This window comes from Pseudophryne corroboree, chromosome 8 (assembly GCF_028390025.1).
Source record: "Pseudophryne corroboree isolate aPseCor3 chromosome 8, aPseCor3.hap2, whole genome shotgun sequence".
NCBI lineage: Eukaryota > Metazoa > Chordata > Amphibia > Anura > Myobatrachidae > Pseudophryne > Pseudophryne corroboree.
Genome location: NC_086451.1, coordinates 445,655,792 through 445,675,312, shown reverse-complemented (window position 1 = coordinate 445,675,312; position 19,521 = coordinate 445,655,792). Strand labels below are relative to the sequence as shown.

The 19,521-nt window shown below is 48.1% G+C and overlaps 1 protein-coding gene across 1 annotated transcript in view; it reads left to right on the top strand.

Annotated features, from left to right (window-relative positions):
* LOC134949536 (complement C4-like) overlaps positions 1–19,521 on the top strand; it is a 198,375-nt gene that overhangs the window by 97,951 nt on the left and 80,903 nt on the right. Inside the window, exons 19-22 of the mRNA XM_063938161.1 lie at positions 8,217–8,287; positions 10,077–10,216; positions 11,947–12,159; positions 13,025–13,076. Of these exons, the coding sequence (XP_063794231.1) occupies positions 8,217–8,287; positions 10,077–10,216; positions 11,947–12,159; positions 13,025–13,076 (476 nt within the window). The remainder of the gene's footprint in view (positions 1–8,216; positions 8,288–10,076; positions 10,217–11,946; positions 12,160–13,024; positions 13,077–19,521) is intronic.

The following is a 19,521-nucleotide window of genomic DNA, read 5'->3' as shown; positions in this document are numbered from 1 at the left end:
GTGCTTTTAGTGGGCTCTCCTGAGCTTGCTAATAGGAAAGTATTTTAGTTAGGTTTTTTATTTTCAGAGAGCTTCTGCTGGCAACAGACTCTCTGCTACGTGGGACTGAGGGGAGAGAAGCAAACCTACTAACTGCGGCTAGGATGCGCTTCTTAGGCTACTGGACACCATTAGCTCCAGAGGGTTCGAACACAGGATCTTAACCTTGGTCGTCCGTTCCCGGAGCCGCGCCGCCGTCCCCCTCGCAGAGCCAGAAGACAGAAGCCGGCAGAAGCAAGAAGACATCGAAATCGGCGGCAGAAGACTCCTGTCTTCACATGAGGTAGCGCACAGCACTGCAGCTGTGCGCCATTGCTCCCACACTAACCCACACACTCCGGTCACTGTAGGGTGCAGAGCGCAGGGGGGGGCGCCCTGGGCAGCAATTAAGTACCTCCTGGCAAAAGCAGCATATATACAGTTGGACACTGTTATATGCATGAGCCCCCGCCATTAATTTTACACAAAATCGCGGGAGAAGCCCGCCACTGAGGGGGCGGGGGCATTCTTCCTCAGCACTCACCAGCGCCATTTTCTCTCCACAGCTCCGCTGAGAGGAAGCTCCCCAGGCTCTCCCCTGCACGATAGAGAGGGTGTAAAAGAGAGGGGGGGCACATAAATTTGGCGTAAAAACAATATATACAGCAGCTACTGGGTTAACACTAAGTTACTGTGTGATTCCTGGGTCATATAGCGCTGGGGTGTGTGCTGGCATACTCTCTCTCTGTCTCTCCAAAGGGCCTTGCGGGGGAACTGTCTTCAAATAGAGCATCCCCTGTGTGTGTGGTGTGTCGGTACGTGTGTGTCGACATGTCTGAGGTAAAGGCTCCCCTAAGGAGGAGATAGAGCAAATATGTGTGTGAGAGGGTGTCTCCGTCGACAACGCCAACACCTGTTTGGATATGTGTAAGTGCTGAGGTGAATTTATTGCACAAAAGATTAGAGAACAGACAGGAAATCTACCCATGTCTGTCCCTGTGTCACAGAGACCTTCAGAGTCTCACAATGCTCACTATCCAAAATAATAAACACTGATATCGACACGGAGTTTGACTCCAGTGTCGACTACGATAATGCAAAGTTACAGCCAAGATGGCTGAAAGGTATTCAATATATGATTATTGTAATAAAACATGATTTGCATATCACTGATGACTCATCTGTCCCTGACACAAGGGTACACATGTTAAGGGGAAGAAATCTGAGGTAAATTTCCCTCCTCTCATGAGGAAAAAGAGCGGGAATCTCCAGACAAGAGACTGCAGCTTCCCACAAAGAATTCTCAGGCAGTATCCTTTCCCCACTAGGGCCAGGATGTGTTGGGAATCTTCCCCTAGGGTGTCACGTTTGCCCAAAAGGTAGCCCTGACATAACAGCTATTCTCAGGGATCCTGCAGATAGCGTGCACTTTCTAGTATACTACTCAGACCGGCGATTGTGTCGGCATGGGTTTATAGCGCTGTGGCAGCGTGGACAGGTACCTTATCAGCAGAGATTGAGACCCTAGTATGCATATAGATATATATATATATATATATATATATAGAGAGAGAGAGAGAGAGAGAGAGAGAGAGAGATATTAAAGATGTTGTCTTAAGTGATAGATATATATATATAAAACATGCCCAAAGAGACATGAGTATACTGGGTCCTAGAGTCACAGCTATGTCGATTTCTGCTTGACGTGTCCTGTAGAATATGCAATGGACAGATGATGCCGACTTAAGAGGCATGGGGAAGGCTGAGGATTGTGTGGAGAAGGGTTCTCGGACCTGGTCTACACAGCTATAGCTGGTAATTCTGATATTTTGCCTTATATTCCTGCACAGCCTAGGAAAGCACGACATTATCAAATGCAGCCTTTCGAATAAAGAAACAAGAAAGTCCGAGGTGCGTCCTTTCTTGCCAGAGGCGGGGGCACAGGAAAGAAGCTGCACAACACAGCTAGTTCCCAGGAACAGAAGTCCTCCCCGGCCTCTACAAAAATCCACCGCAAGACGGAGCTAGGCCCGGTGGGGGCACGCCTTCGTCAGTTCAGCCACAAGTGGGTTCACTCCCTGTTAGATCCCTGGGCAATAGATATTGTGTCTCAGGGATACAAGCTGGACTTTGAGAAGATGCCCCCTCACCGACGGCCCTGCCGGCTTCCCCCCACGAGAGGGAAACAGTGTTAACTGCAATTCATAAATTGTATCTTCAACAGGTGGTGGTCAAGGTTCCCCTCCTTCAACAAGGAGGGGGTTATTATTCGACCATGTTGTAGTCCCGAAACCAGACGGTTCGGTCGGACCCATATTGAATTTAAAATCCCTGAACATATACCTGAAAGGGTTCAAGTTCAAGATGGAATCGCTAAGAGCGGTTATTGCAAGCCTGAAAGGGGGAGATTTTATGGTGACTCGGGACATAAAGGATGCATACCTTCATGTCCCCATTTATCCACCTCATCAGGCGTACCTCAGAATTGCGGTACGGGATGGTCATTACCAATTTCAGACGTTGCCGTTGGTCTCTCCACGGCCTTGAGAATATTCACCAAGGTAATGGCGGAAATGATGGTGCTCCTGCGGAAGCAAGGTGTCACTATTATCACGTACTTGGACAATCTCCTCATAAAAGCGAGATCAAGAGAGCAGTTGCTGAACAGCGTATCACTTTCTCTGGAAGTGAAACGGCAACACGGCTGGATTCTATATATTTCAATGTCGCAGTTGGTTCTTACAGCTCATCTGCCTCTCCTAGGCATGTTCCTAGACACAGACCAGAAAAGGGTTTATCTCCCGATAGAGAGAGCTCAGAAGCTCGTGACACTGGTCAGGAATCTATTAAAACCAAAACAGGTGTCAGTGCATCACTGCACTCGAGTCCTGGGAAGGAGGGTGGCATCATTCGAGGCCATTCCCTTCCCCCAGAGCCAGGGTGTCTCTCCTGTGGTGACTGCAGAGTGCTCACCTTCTCGAAGGTCGCAGATTCGGCATTCAGGACTGGGTCCTGGTGACCACGGATGCAAGCCTCCGAGGGTGGGGGGTAGTCACACAGGGAAGAAATTTCCAAGGGCTGTGGTCAAGGCAGGAGACTTGCCTTCACATCAATATCCTGGAACTAAGGGCCATATACAACGCCCTAAGTCAAGCGGAGACCCTGCTTCGCGACCAACCGGTTCTTATCCAGTCAGACCGCAGTGGCTCATGTAAACCGCCAAGGCGGCACAAGGAGCAGGGTGGCGATGGTAGAAGCCACCAGAATTCTTCGCTGGGCGGAGAATCACGTAAGCGCACTGTCAGCAGTGTTCATTCCGGGAGTGGACAACTGGGAAGCAGACTTCCTCAGCAGGCACGACCTCCACCCGGGAGAGTGGGGACTTCATCAGGAAGTCTTCACGCAGATTGCAAATCGATGGGAACTGCCACAGGTGGACATGATGGCGTCCCGCCTCAACAAAAAGCTAAAAAGGTATTGCGCCAGGTCAAGGGACCCTCAGGCGATAGCTGTGGACGCACTAGTGACACCGTGGGTGTTCCAGTCGGTCTGTGTGTTTCAGGGACGTGCAGTCAGGGTAGGCAGAGCCTCCGCTGTCATACTGCCTGTCATACTACAGTTTTGACTATAAAAATTATTAGATTAATACAAAGAAGATATTTATAACTTATAAGTATCTTCTTTGTAATATTGCAATCATTTTTATAGTTACAGCTTGGCAGATTTGCAGGGTTCCCTGTCATTGCAGTGAGAAACGATCTGTGAGGCAGCAACAGCTCTGCCTCACATCTCATAGTCATACACAGCCTGTCACTGTGCTAAGAGCTGGGCGGGGCCACACCATGACTAATAATACAGCTTAGAAATAGAGCAATGTGAGGCATGCCTCACAGTTGGTGGGCGTGCCTTTAGCTATGATGGACCAATTACAGCTAACGCTGTGAGAAAAAGCCGGAGGCACACATTGAGCTCCCACCCGCCCCCGCACCACAGAGGAAGCCTTCCTCCCTGCGCTGTCAGCACCGCACGGCACACTAGGAGGAGGTGACATCGTGCAGCCTAGGAAGCCTTGCTGTATCCCCGGGGATATGCACGCAGACCTGAGTACCCTGCTAGCCGCCAAGCTCAGTCTCTTTTGAAGGCTTGTCCTGGCGCTGCTGCCCTCATCTTCCCTGGATCCCCCTTGATGACTCTGAAGCCCCTCGCCCCCTGTGGCTCCCAAGAGATAGGGCTGCCGAGACCCGACCTACACCAGCACAGCCAGTGAGGAGACCAGCAGGTATGCAGCTGATATGGGACAATGCGTGGGCTCAGATCTCACTCATTAGATTGATAGGAGTACTTATACTGTGTGTGTACCACTCTCAATTCAGTGTTAGGATAATAATAATAATAATAATAATAATAATTATTATTATTATCATTATTATTATTATTATTATTACGTATGGAGCTTCTTCTTTTTTTCCTCCAATTTTTTTATACATGTACTTTTTTTTGGGTGCTTTCTATTTCACATATATGCATATTCATCTCAAAAGTGCCTCCCCAGCCGTTGACTTCACCGCACGTGACTGATGTGTTTCCTCCTCTTCCTCTCATACCAAAGGTGCTGAGAATCATAAGAAAAAGAGGAGTGAGAACAATACTCATTGTTCCGGATTGGCCAAGAAGGACTTGGTACCCGGAACTGCAACAAATGCTCACAGAGGACCCATGGCCTCTGCCTCTCAGACAGGACCTGTTGCAACAAGGGCCCTGTCTGTTTCAAGACTTACTGCGGCTGCGTTTGACGGCATGGCGGTTGAACGCCGGATCCTAGCGGAAAAAGGCATTCAGGATGAAGTTATTCCTACGCTGATAAAGGCTAGGAAGGACGTGACAGCAAAGCATTATCACCGCATATGGCGAAAATATGTTGCTTGATGTGAGGCCAGGAAGGCCCCTACAGAGGAATTCCAGATGGGTCGATTCCTGCACTTCCTACAGTCAGGTGTGACTATGGGCCTAAAATTAGGGTCCATAAAGGTCCAGATTTCGGCCCTATCCATTTTCTTTCAAAAACAACTGGCTTCACTGCCTGAGGTTCAGACGTTTGTTAAGGGAGTGCTGCATATTCAGCCCCCTTTTGTGCCACCGGTGGCACCTTGGGATCTTAACGTGGTGTTGGGTTTCCTGAAATCCCACTGGTTTGAGCCACTTAAGACTGTGAAGCTAAAGTATCTCACGTGGAAAGTGGTCATGCTGTTGGCCTTAGCTTCGGCTAGGCGTGTGTCAGAATTGGCGGCTTTGTCATGTAAAAGCCCCTATCTGGTTTTCTATATGGACAGGGCAGAATTGCGGACTCGTCTGCAATTTCTGCCAAAGGTGGTGTCATCTTTTCATTTGAACCAACCTATTGTGGTGCCTGCGGCTACTTGTGACTTGGAGGATTCCAAGCTGTTTGACGTAGTCCGGGCTTTGAAGATTTAGGTAACCAGAACGGCTGGAGTCAGGAAGACTGACTCGCTGTTTATCCTGTATGCATCCAACAAGCTGGGTGCTCCTGCTTCTAAGCAAACTATTGCTCGCTGGATCTGTAACACGATTCAGCAGGCTCATTCTGCGGCTGGATTGCCGCATCCAAAATCAGTGAAAGCCCATTCCACAAGGAAGGTGGGCTCTTCTTGGGCGGCTGCCCGAGGGGTCTCGGCATTACAGCTTTGCCGAGCTGCTACTTGGTCGGGTTCAAACACATTTGCAAAATTCTACAAGTTTGATACCCTGGCTGAGGAGGACCTTGTGTTTGCCCATTCGGTGCTGCAGAGTCATCCGCACTCTCCCGCCCGTTTGGGAGCTTTGGTATAATCCCCATGGTCCTTACGGAGTCCCCAGCATCCACTAGGACGTTAGAGAAAATAAGATTTTACTCACCGGTAAATCTATTTCTCGTAGTCCGTAGTGGATGCTGGGCGCCCGTCCCAAGTGCGGACTTTCTGCAATACTTGTATATAGTTATTGCTTAATAAAGGGTTATGTTATGTTGGCATCCATTGGTTGATGCTCTGTTGCTTGTTCATACTGTTAACTGGGTAAGTTTATCACGAGTTATACGGTGTGATTGGTGTGGCTGGTATGAGTCTTACCCTGGGTTCCAAAATCCTTTCCTTGTAATGTCAGCTCTTCCGGGCACAGTTTCCTTAACTGAGATCTGGAGGAGGGGCATAGAGGGAGTAGCCAGTGCACACCAGTAGTACTAAATCTTTCTTGGAGTGCCCAGTCTCCTGCGGAGCCCGTCTATTCCCCATGGTCCTTACGGAGTCCCCAGCATCCACTACGGACTACGAGAAATAGATTTACCGGTGAGTAAAATCTTATTTAAACCTGAAGATCAGTGCTTTTATTACATTATCAAGCACAGTAAGCAGGTCTGACTCTATATATAATAGTTTGTTGTATAATAGTATAACTAGTGTTTCTAGTATTGCACTTATGGGTTTATTAGCGTTCTGGCTGTGCTCCAAATTGCATCATGTTCTGTCTGTCACTGCAAATGCCTATAGTATATCTGCCTGTTCTCTTATGGCCGGACCACAAATAGATCTCCTCTTCATTGCGTTCCGTGCACCATGACGGAATTTTCAGCTGTGGGTGGGACTATTCAGCATTGATGAAGCTCTAGTAGGCAGCATTTTACACAGTTCTATAGGGCACCAGATTCCAGAAAAGTGTTTCCACCGAGGCAGAAGCGTAAAGAACAAAAACATGGGGGGTCATTCCAACCTGTTCGCACGCTGCTGTTTTTCGCAGCGCAGCGATCAGGTCATTACTGCGCATGCGTATGCACCGCAATGCGCTGGTGCGTCGTATGGGTACAAAGCGGATTGTTGCTGAGCGATGTATTTAACGAAGAATCCATTCGCACAGCCGATCGCAAGGAGATTGACAGGAAGAGGGCGTTTGTGGGTGTCAACTGACCGTTTTCTGGGAGTGTTTGGGAGAACGCAGGCATGTCCAAGTGATTGCAGCGGTTGAGTAAGTTCAGAAACTGCACAAAATATTTTTGCAGAGCTCGGCTGCACAGGCGTTCGCACACTTGCAAATACACTCCACCGTGGGTGGCGACTGATCGCAGCAAAAAGTAGCTAGCGAGCAATCAACTCGGAATAACCCCGATGATGGGAAATACTGATGGGATGAAAACTTTTTATAGGAAGTGTAATTTATATATTTAACACTGTATTTCTATAGCGTCATCATATTCCGTTGTGCTTTACTCTTGGGGTATTTTATTTCTTTATTCATTAAAATATTACACAGCTCTTTACAGGGACTATTTCAATCATTCACAACAGTCCCTGATCCAGGGGCGCTTACAATCTGCAGTACATTCCCTGTCACATGGATTGGACACACATATACACTGTGGTTATTTTTTGTCAGAAACTAATGAACCTACAGTTATGTTGTTGGAGTGTGGGAGGGAACCAGTGTCTCCAGGGAAAACTTCCCCAAACATGGGGATAACGTACAAACTCCACACATAGGTGGTCATTCCGAGTTGATTGCTAGCTGCAGTTGTTCGCAGTGCAGCGATCAGGCTAAAAAATGGCTGTTCTGCGCCTGCGTTTGTGGCGCAATGCGCACGCGCGTCGTACGAACACAGTGAACGATGTAGTTTTGCACAGGGTCTAACGAAGCATTTCAGTCGCACTGCTGGCCGCAGAGTGATTGACATGAAGTGGGTGTTTCTGGGTGGCAACTGACCGTTTTCAGGGAGTGTTTGGAAAAACGCAGGCGTGCCAGGAAAAACGCAGGCGTGGCTGGGCGAACGCTGGGCGGGTTTGTGACGTCAAAACAGGAACTGAATAGTCTGAAGTGATCGCAGGCGCTGAGTAGGTTTTGAGCTACTCTGAAACTGCACAAAAAAAATTTGTAGCCGCTCTGCGATACAACCGTTCGCACTTCTGCTAAGATAAAATACACTCCCAGTGGGCGGCGGCATAGCGTTTGCACGGCTGCTAATAACTGCTAGCAAGCGATCAACTCGGAATGACCACCATAGTGCCGTAATTTTACAGTGATAAAAAGCTTTTATAAGACTTGGATAATAGAAAAAGTTTGATCATAATTGGTATCACAAGGAGCATTCTCTAATGACAAGTATTGCAGAATAATAATAATAAAAATAATAATAATTTTCTATGCACTTTGTACAGCACCGTTGTGTACGTTCCAGACTCTATCACTACGTGGGAGATACAAGGAATAGGAGTGTCCCAGGGGAAAGGTAAGCGAGAATCTCAGGGGTTTATTACAAATCATTGGGTTGTAAATTCCGGCGCTTCTGATTGTGTTTACACCTGATATTTAAAAGGGCAATGCTTATACTAGCCGTGTTTTGCTAGTAAAATGCCATGATTACTGGCATTGTGATGCCGGGGGGAGGGGGTGAAGAGGCAGGGCTATGATGGGCCGGACCACTTACTTCACTTGGGAAATGGGAGCCAGCAGTAGGCCTCCGAGTGATTTGCGCCTGGGAGAACCACGTGAGATTTGGGAGTCTCCCGGATACTCTGCGATAGCTCACTGTTAAGAATTGAAATAAATGCGCAAGCTTTGCAGATGGACTTTGTGTGTCTATGGCAGGCGATGCAGAATCGTGCGCAGCTCAGCCGCATCTCTACTTGTAGCTGAAGGGGTGGACAGTTACTAGGTGCTTATGGGGCGTTCGCACAAAGGCAATGTGCAGGTTGTGTAGATTGTGGACTGGGCAGAGCTGTGATACGGTCATTGTCTGATATACAGTTTGCGCCATTGATAAGGCTGGAGCAGATATTTATTTATTCATTACCAGTTATTTATATAGCGCACACATATTCCGCGGCGCTGTACAGAGATACACACTGACAATCCGGCCACATGGATGCGTAAGGGAAAATACACACATTTAGCAATATGAATGCAATGCAGGTGCTATTATACCCAGTCTCCTCTGCAGAGCTGGCGAGGTGGCTTAAGGTGGGCACCCTGGACAGGCCAACAACCCTCTCCTAAAACCATGCCCGCACACATTGCCTGGCATGAACTGGTGCATTATCAAGTCCCTTCCAAAACTGTCTTAATATGTTAGTAGAGCTGAATGGTCCAAAGTATCAAGATACTGGGGGTAAGTCAGACCTAATCGCTCGCGAGCGTTTTTTGCAGCGATGCAATCAGGTCAGAACTGCGCATGCGTATGCACCGCAATGCGCAGGCGCATCGCACAGGTACAAAGCGGATCGCCGCTCAGTGATGGGTTTGTGCAAAGGATCCATTCGCACAGCCGATCGCAAGGTAATTGACAGGAGGAAGGCGTTTGTTGGTGTCAACTGACCGTTTTCTGGGAATGGCTGGAAAAACGCAGGCATTCCCAAGTGTTTGCAGGGCGGGTGTCTGATGTCAATTCTGGTCCCAGCAGCCTGAGTAATCGCAGCGGCTGAGTAAGTCCTGGGCTACTCAAAAACTGCACAAAATCTTTTTGTACAGCTCTGCTACACATGCAATCGCACACTTGCACAGCTAAAATACACTCCCCTATGGACGGCGACTATGTGAACGCAGGATTGCAAAAAACAGCTAGCAGCGATCAGAATTGCCCCCACTGATTGCAGGGATTCTACACTAGAACTCAGCTGTAATTGTTTGCACCAATGACTGCAATATTTACAGACCCGTCTCAGCTATCTGTGGTCAGCATCACGTCACTCACCAGTCAATGGGGCAATTACTGGTCAGTGAGGCTGACTGAGCAATGGCAGATTGTTCTCCGTATTACACCCCAGTACTGCCGAACATGCTAACTCTGGTGGTTGCCTGTGTGCATACTTCTATTTCTACACAGTGTTTCCGTGAGGCTCCTAAGTTGACGGTTTGGGTGAATACATTTGGAGTAATGACGATGTGATGTCATTATGGAATGCCGCCAAATAATTCCCATTTACCATACATTGCACATGTGGACCTTCTCTCTCTCTCTCCTAGCTTCTTTTCCTGAGGTTTCATCAGCTAATGTTCTCTGAAACTCTCATTGCCTACAGGATTCTGCGTGGCTAATCCGGTGAGAGTCAGCGTCTTCAAGGACTTCCATATTCACCTCCGGCTCCCGTATTCCGTGAAGAGATTTGAGCAGGTGGAGCTCAGACCGGTCTTGTACAATTACTATGATCGGGATCTGGAGGTGAGAGAACTGTGATCTCTTCTCTGCACACCCATCCAGTGGTCGCTACAGCAGTGGTAATTACACGCCATGGCAGGCAGGCATATTAGGCCGCAGTGAAAAAAAAAATCACCAATGCGCATGCGCCAAAGTCGCACAGCGAATGATTAGCAATTGCGGACACACAGAGGATTTGTTCGCAAAGTGAGTGACAGGTAGCCAGCGTCTGGGGGCGGCAACGGGGTGGGTACAAAAGTACAGGCGTGTCAGGAACGTTTTCTGGGCTTTGCCTATGCAGTCACTACATCGTTCACAGCTGGAAAAGCCCCGGGGTCTGAGGAAAGATTCTCAGTCTGAGACAGCATAGGGTTTTCTAGATGGTGTGACCAATGTGCGCCCAATGTTCCCGATGTTTTTTCTTATATATGTGAGCGGTGGACTTGAGACGCGGGAAGTGGTGGTTTCTGCACGTATTTTTGCAAATCCACTGAAAAAGTAATCGCAGCTGCACATGCATCCCTGATTCCAGCACATGGGGGTCATTCCGAGTTGTTCGCTCGCAAGCTGCTTTTAGCAGCTTTGCACACGCTAAGCCGCCGCCTACTGGGAGTGAATCTTAGCTTATCAAAATTGCGAACGAAAGATTAGCAGAATTGCGAATAGACACTTCTTAGCAGTTTCTGAGTAGCTCCAGACTTACTCGGCATCTGCGATCAGTTCAGTCAGTGTCGTTCCTGGTTTGACGTCACAAACACACCCAGCGTTCGGCCAGACACTCCCCCATTTCTCCAGCCACTCCCGCGTTTTTCCCAGAAACGGTAGCGTTTTTTCACACACACCCATAAAACGGCCAGTTTCCGCCCAGAAACACCCACTTCCTGTCAATCACATTACGATCACCAGAACGAAGAAAAATCCTCGTAATGCCGTGAGTAAAATACCTAACTGCATAGCAAATTTACTTGGCGCAGTCGCACTGCGGACATTGCGCATGCGCATTAGCGACTAATCGCTCCGTTGCGAGAAAAAAATAACGAGCGACCAACTCGGAATGACCCCATTGTCCTGTGGTATAACGTCAGCTGTTGGTTGTACAGCAGCTGGAACTCCACCTCTGCTTTAGGGGTTCAACAAGGACCTTTGATCAATTATTGCTTTGACCATTAGACGACTGACCTGGTGAGCCTTCATTAAAACAACAGTGCTGGCCATTTATCATCCGGTTGCCCACATGTCATAATATGGACAATAGTTTACATAGCCAAAATAAGCACCGGATTAACAAAAGGACAGCCGGGGCAGTAGCCCAGGGCCCCCCGTACACTTGGGTACACCCCCCCCCCCTCCACTCATATATAGCTACTTCACCAGCATTGGAGCACTGTAGTGGGAGCATTCACACATTATACTTTGTAATAACATCGTCAGCATGTCGTATTGATGATTTCTTTGGCATGCCCCCCTCCCCCCCCCCCCCCCCGGTCCCCCACCCCAAGGTAAATTACCTTGGGGCCCCCACAAATCTTAATCCGAGTCTGGTCAAAATACAAGAGGAAGGCAATTTCACAACCAACACACCCCTAAAATGTGCTGTGGATCTAGGAGGTCTTGTAGCTCAGTGACATGTAATGCTTGCCAGTGGTCCTTTATTCATGAACACGACACACTCCATACACACAATGCAGTTATGGTGACGTTCTCCCTGCAAAGCCTCAGTCTACATAACTCTCCCCTATTCTGTCCTGTTCCAGGTAAAATTGTTCATGGAGAAGACAGAAGACATCTGCAGCCCTATTACAGCTGATAATAACCCTGTAGAGCAGACTGTAACCGTAGCTGCAAAATCGGCTTTGTCTGTCCCATTCGCTATTGTCCCCATTGGAAGGTCGAACCCAATTGTGACACTGAAGGCTCTGGGACCCTTTGCAGTAACTGATGCCGTGAAGAAAACACTTCGTATAGAGGTTAGAACTCAGCGTTGTCCTCCACAACTGTCCTCTCATCCACCACTTTTACCTTTCACCATTCCACGGCGGTGTGTCTTTCTGTCTCGGGCTGTTTACACCATATAGGCCAACTAGGCTCATGACTAAGGCGGAATTGTTCTTGAGCAACATAGAAAATAGTTTTTATGTTGATTTCATTTATATTTTTCCATGTATTTCTTCTTCTTTTTTGTCATAATTTTTTTCCATAAGAAACCAAACGAAGGAGGTAGCGTGGAGTAGGAGGGGCATAGAGGATGAGCAATAACTATTTTGGGGGTCACTTTTTATACCAAGTGGCAGAAGGGCCAATGGCGTGATGGGCCGGTCTGGCTGCCTGAAAGCCTGGTTGAGCAGCTCCACCTACTGGTATGTAGTGTTGTAGTGAAGCCACGCCCCTGTGACTCACACACGCCCATGAAACTTAGCCAGGCCGCAGCTCCACCTACTGGTATGTAATGTTGTAGTGAAGCCACGCCCCTGTGACTCACACACGCCCATGAAACTTAGCCAGGCCATCATGACTTGCACCAAGCCCCCATGAGGCATGGTCACACCCCTGTTACTTGCGACACACCCCTGTGAGGCGTGGCCATGTCCCTTTTCTGCTTGTGTGCACACCTACGTCATATGTACTTACAGTGCTGGAGCTGATTAGGGTCCCCAGTCTGTCACTGAGGCAGAATCACGTATAAATACAGCACAGACAATCCAACTACATTACATTTTAACTTTTACAATCTCTTTTACAATCTCTCAAACTTTATTTTCATATTCTTTCCTCCATTTTTTAATTTCATTTTCTTTCCCATATCTGCTTCTGATCATACATTTGTCTTCTCAGAGGGAAGGCGTTGCAGTTGTTAAGGAGAAAACCCACTTTTTTAATCTTAAAGGTGAGATTGAAATGATTTTTTTTCTCTTTGCAGTAAAGGTCGGGGTTATTCCATATCCCGAAAGTCCTCTAACATGGTATAATGGGATAATCACTGACAACTGATATGAGCGGATTCGGTTTTACTCGGTTTTACTCGGTTCTCAAAACCGAATCTTATTGGCTATCCAAAACACGTGACATCCGTGAGCCAATTAGATGCCGTTTTGAGAACCGAGTAAAACCGAGTAAAACCGAACCCGCTCATCTCAGTACTATAGCACTCATTGTTGGCCATTCACTAAAGGCATTAGAATAGATAAAACTGCACTGAAAACATATTCAGGTGACCTTAATTTCAGGTAAAGTAATGTGTGTGCTAGAGATGAGCGCCGGAAATTTTTCGGGTTTTGTGTTTTGGTTTTGGGTTCGGTTCCGCGGCCGTGTTTTGGGTTCGACCGCGTTTTGGCAAAACCTAACCGAATTTTTTTTGTCGGATTCGGGTGTGTTTTGGATTCGGGTGTTTTTTTCCAAAAAAACTAAAAAACAGCTTAAATCATAGAATTTGGGGGTCATTTTGATCCCAAAGTATTATTAACCTCAAAAACCATCATTTCCACTCATTTTCAGTCTATTCTGAATACCTCACACCTCACAATATTATTTTTAGTCCTAAAATTTGCACCGAGGTCGCTGGATGACTAAGCTAAGCGACCCTAGTGGCCGACACAAACACCTGGCCCATCTAGGAGTGGCACTGCAGTGTCACGCAGGATGTCCCTTCCAAAAAACCCTCCCCAAACAGCACATGACGCAAAGAAAAAAAGAGGCGCAATGAGGTAGCTGTGTGAGTAAGATAAGCGACCCTAGTGGCCGACACAAACACCGGGCCCATCTAGGAGTGGCACTGCAGTGTCACGCAGGATGTCCCTTCCAAAAAACCCTCCCCAAACAGCACATGACGCAAAGAAAAAAAGAGGCGCAATGAGGTAGCTGTGTGAGTAAGATAAGCGACCCTAGTGGCCGACACAAACACCGGGCCCATCTAGGAGTGGCACTGCAGTGTCACGCAGGATGGCCCTTCCAAAAAACCCTCCCCAAACAGCACATGACGCAAAGAAAAAAAGAGGCGCAATGAGGTAGCTGTGTGAGTAAGATAAGCGACCCTAGTGGCCGACACAAACACCGGGCCCATCTAGGAGTGGCACTGCAGTGTCACGCAGGATGGCCCTTCCAAAAAACCCTCCCCAAACAGCACATGACGCAAAGAAAAAAAGAGGCGCAATGAGGTAGCTGTGTGAGTAAGATAAGCGACCCTAGTGGCCGACACAAACACCGGGCCCATCTAGGAGTGTCACTGCAGTGTCACGCAGGATGTCCCTTCCAAAAAACCCTCCCCAAACAGCATATGACGCAAAGAAAAAAAGAGGCGCAATGAGGTAGCTGTGTGAGTAAGATAAGCGACCCTAGTGGCCGACACAAACACCGGGCCCATCTAGGAGTGGCACTGCAGTGTCACGCAGGATGGCCCTTCCAAAAAACCCTCCCCAAACAGCACATGACGCAAAGAAAAAAAGTGGCGCAATGAGGTAGCTGTGTGAGTAAGATAAGCGACCCTAGTGGCCGACACAAACACCGGGCCCATCTAGGAGTGGCACTGCAGTGTCACGCAGGATGTCCCTTCCAAAAAACCCTCCCCAAACAGCACATGACGCAAAGAAAAAAAGAGGCGCAATGAGGTAGCTGTGTGAGTAAGATAAGCGACCCTAGTGGCCGACACAAACACCGGGCCCATCTAGGAGTGTCACTGCAGTGTCACGCAGGATGTCCCTTCCAAAAAACCCTCCCCAAACAGCACATGACGCAAAGAAAAAAAGAGGCGCAATGAGGTAGCTGTGTGAGTAAGATAAGCGACCCTAGTGGCCGACACAAACACCGGGCCCATCTAGGAGTGGCACTGCAGTGTCAAGCAGGATGGCCCTTCCAAAAAACCCTCCCCAAACAGCACATGACGCAAAGAAAAAAAGAGGCGCAATGAGGTAGCTGTGTGAGTAAGATAAGCGACCCTAGTGGCCGACACAAACACCGGGCCCATCTAGGAGTGGCACTGCAGTGTCACGCAGGATGGCCCTTCCAAAAAACCCTCCCCAAACAGCACATGACGCAAAGAAAAATTAAAGAAAAAAGAGGTGCAAGATGGAATTGTCCTTGGGCCCTCCCACCCACCCTTATGTTGTATAAACAGGACATGCACACTTTAACCAACCCATCATTTCAGTGACAGGGTCTGCCACACGACTGTGACTGATATGACGGGTTGGTTTGGACCCCCACCAAAAAAGAAGCAATTAATCTCTCCTTGCACAAACTGGCTCTACAGAGGCAAGATGTCCACCTCATCATCATCCTCCGATATATCACCGTGTACATCCCCCTCCTCACAGATTATCAATTCGTCCCCACTGGAATCCACCATCTCAGCTCCCTGTGTACTTTGTGGAGGCAATTGCTGCTGGTCAATGTCTCCGCGGAGGAATTGATTATAATTCATTTTAATGAACATCATCTTCTCCACATTTTCTGGATGTAACCTCGTACGCCGATTGCTGACAAGGTGAGCGGCGGCACTAAACACTCTTTCGGAGTACACACTTGTGGGAGGGCAACTTAGGTAGAATAAAGCCAGTTTGTGCAAGGGCCTCCAAATTGCCTCTTTTTCCTGCCAGTATAAGTACGGACTGTGTGACGTGCCTACTTGGATGCGGTCACTCATATAATCCTCCACCATTCTTTCAATGTTGAGAGAATCATATGCAGTGACAGTAGACGACATGTCCGTAATCGTTGTCAGGTCCTTCAGTCCGGACCAGATGTCAGCATCAGCAGTCGCTCCAGACTGCCCTGCATCACCGCCAGCGGGTGGGCTCGGAATTCTGAGCCTTTTCCTCGCACCCCCAGTTGCGGGAGAATGTGAAGGAGGAGATGTTGACAGGTCGCGTTCCGCTTGACTTGACAATTTTCTCACCAGCAGGTCTTTCAACCCCAGCAGACTTGTGTCTGCCGGAAAGAGAGATCCAAGGTAGGCTTTAAATCTAGGATCGAGCACGGTGGCCAAAATGTAGTGCTCTGATTTCAACAGATTGACCACCCGTGAATCCTTGTTAAGCGAATTAAGGGCTCCATCCACAAGTCCCACATGCCTAGCGGAATCGCTCCGTGTTAGCTCCTCCTTCAATGTCTCCAGCTTCTTCTGCAAAAGCCTGATGAGGGGAATGACCTGACTCAGGCTGGCAGTGTCTGAACTGACTTCACGTGTGGCAAGTTCAAAGGGCATCAGAACCTTGCACAACGTTGAAATCATTCTCCACTGCGCTTGAGACAGGTGCATTCCACCTCCTATATCGTGCTCAATTGTATAGGCTTGAATGGCCTTTTGCTGCTCCTCCAACCTCTGAAGCATATAGAGGGTTGAATTCCACCTCGTTACCACTTCTTGCTTCAGATGATGGCAGGGCAGGTTCAGTAGTTTTTGGTGGTGCTCCAGTCTTCTGTACGTGGTGCCTGTACGCCGAAAGTGTCCCGCAATTCTTCTGGCCACCGACAGCATCTCTTGCACGCCCCTGTCGTTTTTTTAAAAATTCTGCACCACCAAATTCAAGGTATGTGCAAAACATGGGACGTGCTGGAATTTGCCCATATTTAATGCACACACAATATTGCTGGCGTTGTCCGATGCCACAAATCCACAGGAGAGTCCAATTGGGGTAAGCCATTCCGCGATGATCTTCCTCAGTTGCCGTAAGAGGTTTTCAGCTGTGTGCGTATTCTGGAAACCGGTGATACAAAGCGTAGCCTGCCTAGGAAAGAGTTGGCGTTTGCGAGATGCTGCTACTGGTGCCGCCGCTGCTGTTCTTGCGGCGGGAGTCCATACATCTACCCAGTGGGCTGTCACAGTCATATAGTCCTGACCCTGCCCTGCTCCACTTGTCCACATGTCCGTGGTTAAGTGGACATTGGGTACAACTGCATTTTTTAGGACACTGGTGAGTCTTTTTCTGACGTCCGTGTACATTCTCGGTATCGCCTGCCTAGAGAAGTGGAACCTAGATGGTATTTGGTAACGGGGGCACACTGCCTCAATAAATTGTCTAGTTCCCTGTGAACTAACGGCGGATACCGGACGCACGTCTAACACCAACATAGTTGTCAAGGCCTCAGTTATCCGCTTTGCAGCAGGATGACTGCTGTGATATTTCATCTTCCTCGCAAAGGACTGTTGAACAGTCAATTGCTTACTGGAAGTAGTACAAGTGGGCTTACGACTTCCCCTCTGGGATGACCATCGACTCCCAGCAGCAACAACAGCAGCGCCAGCAGCAGTAGGCGTTACACGCAAGGATGCATCGGAGGAATCCCAGGCAGGAGAGGACTCGTCAGAATTGCCAGTGACATGGCCTGCAGGACTATTGGCATTCCTGGGGAAGGAGGAAATTGACACTGAGGGAGTTGGTGGGGTGGTTTGCGTGAGCTTGGTTACAAGAGGAAGGGATTTACTGGTCAGTGGACTGCTTCCGCTGTCGCCCAAAGTTTTTGAACTTGTCACTGACTTATTATGAATGCGCTGCAGGTGACGTATAAGGGAGGATGTTCCGAGGTGGTTAACGTCCTTACCCCTACTTATTACAGCTTGACAAAGGCAACACACGGCTTGACACCTGTTGTCCGCATTTCTGTTGAAATACTTCCACACCGAAGAGCTGATTTTTTTGGTATTTTCACCAGGCATGTCAGTGGCCATATTCCTCCCACGGACAACAGGTGTCTCCCCGGGTGCCTGACTTAAACAAACCACCTCACCATCAGAATCCTCCTGGTCAATTTCCTCCCCAGCGCCAGCAACACCCATATCCTCCTCATCCTGGTGTACTTCAACACTGACATCTTCAATCTGACTATCAGGAACTGGACTGCGGGTGCTCCTTCCAGCACTTGCAGGTGGCGTGCAAATGGTGGAAGGCGCATGCTCTTCACGTCCATTGTTGGGAAGGTCAGGCATCGCAACCGACACAATTGGACTCTCCTTGTGGATTTGGGATTTCAAAGAACGCACAGTTCTTTGCGGTGCTTTTGCCAGCTTGAGTCTTTTCAGTTTTCTAGCGAGAGGCTGAGTGCTTCCATCCTCATGTGAAGCTGAACCACTAGCCATGAACATAGGCCAGGGCCTCAGCCGTTCCTTGCCACTCCGTGTGGTAAATGGCATATTGGCAAGTTTACGCTTCTCCTCCGACAATTTTATTTTAGGTTTTGGAGTCCTTTTTTTACTGATATTTGGTGTTTTGGATTTGACATGCTCTGTACTATGACATTGGGCATCGGCCTTGGCAGACGACGTTGCTGGCATTTCATCGTCTCGGCCATGACTAGTGGCAGCAGCTTCAGCACGAGGTGGAAGTGGATCTTGATCTTTCCCTAATTTTGGAACCTCAACATTTTTGTTCTCCATATTTTAATAGGCACAACTAAAAGGCACCTCAGGTAAACAATGGAGATGGATTAATACTAGTATACAATTATGGATGGACTGCCGAGTGCCGACACAGAGGTAGCTACAGCCGTGAACTACCGTACTGTGTCTGCTGCTAATATAGACTGGTTGATAATGAGATGTAGTATGTATAAAGAAGAAAGAAAAAAAAAACCACGGGTAGGTGGTATACAATTATGGATGGACTGCCGAGTGCCGACACAGAGGTAGCTACAGCCGTGGACTACCGTACTGTACTGTGTCTGCTGCTAATATAGACTGGATGATAATGAGATGTAGTATGTATAAAGAAGAAAGAAAGAAAAAACCACGGGTAGGTGGTATACAATTATGGATGGACTGCCGAGTGCCGACACAGAGGTAGCTACAGCCGTGGACTACCGTACTGTACTGTGTCTGCTGCTAATATAGACTGGTTGATAATGAGATGTAGTATGTATAAAGAAGAAAGAACAAAAAAAACCACGGGTAGGTGGTATACAATTATGGATGGACTGCCGAGTGCCGACACAGAGATAGCTACAGCCGTGGACTACCGTACTGTACTGGGTCTGCTGCTAATATAGACTGGATGATAATGAGATGTAGTATGTATAAAGAAGAAAGAAAAAAAAAACCACGGGTAGGTGGTATACAATTATGGATGGACTGCCGAGTGCCGACACAGAGGTAGCTACAGCCGTGGACTACCGTACTCTACTGTGTCTGCTGCTAATATAGACTGGTTGATAATGAGATGTAGTATGTATAAAGAAGAAAGAAAAAAAAAACCACGGGTAGGTGGTATACAATTATGGATGGACTGCCGAGTGCCGACACAGAGATAGCTACAGCCGTGGACTACCGTACTGTACTGTGTATGCTGCTAATATAGACTGGATGATAATGAGATGTAGTATGTATAAAGAAGAAAGAAAAAAAA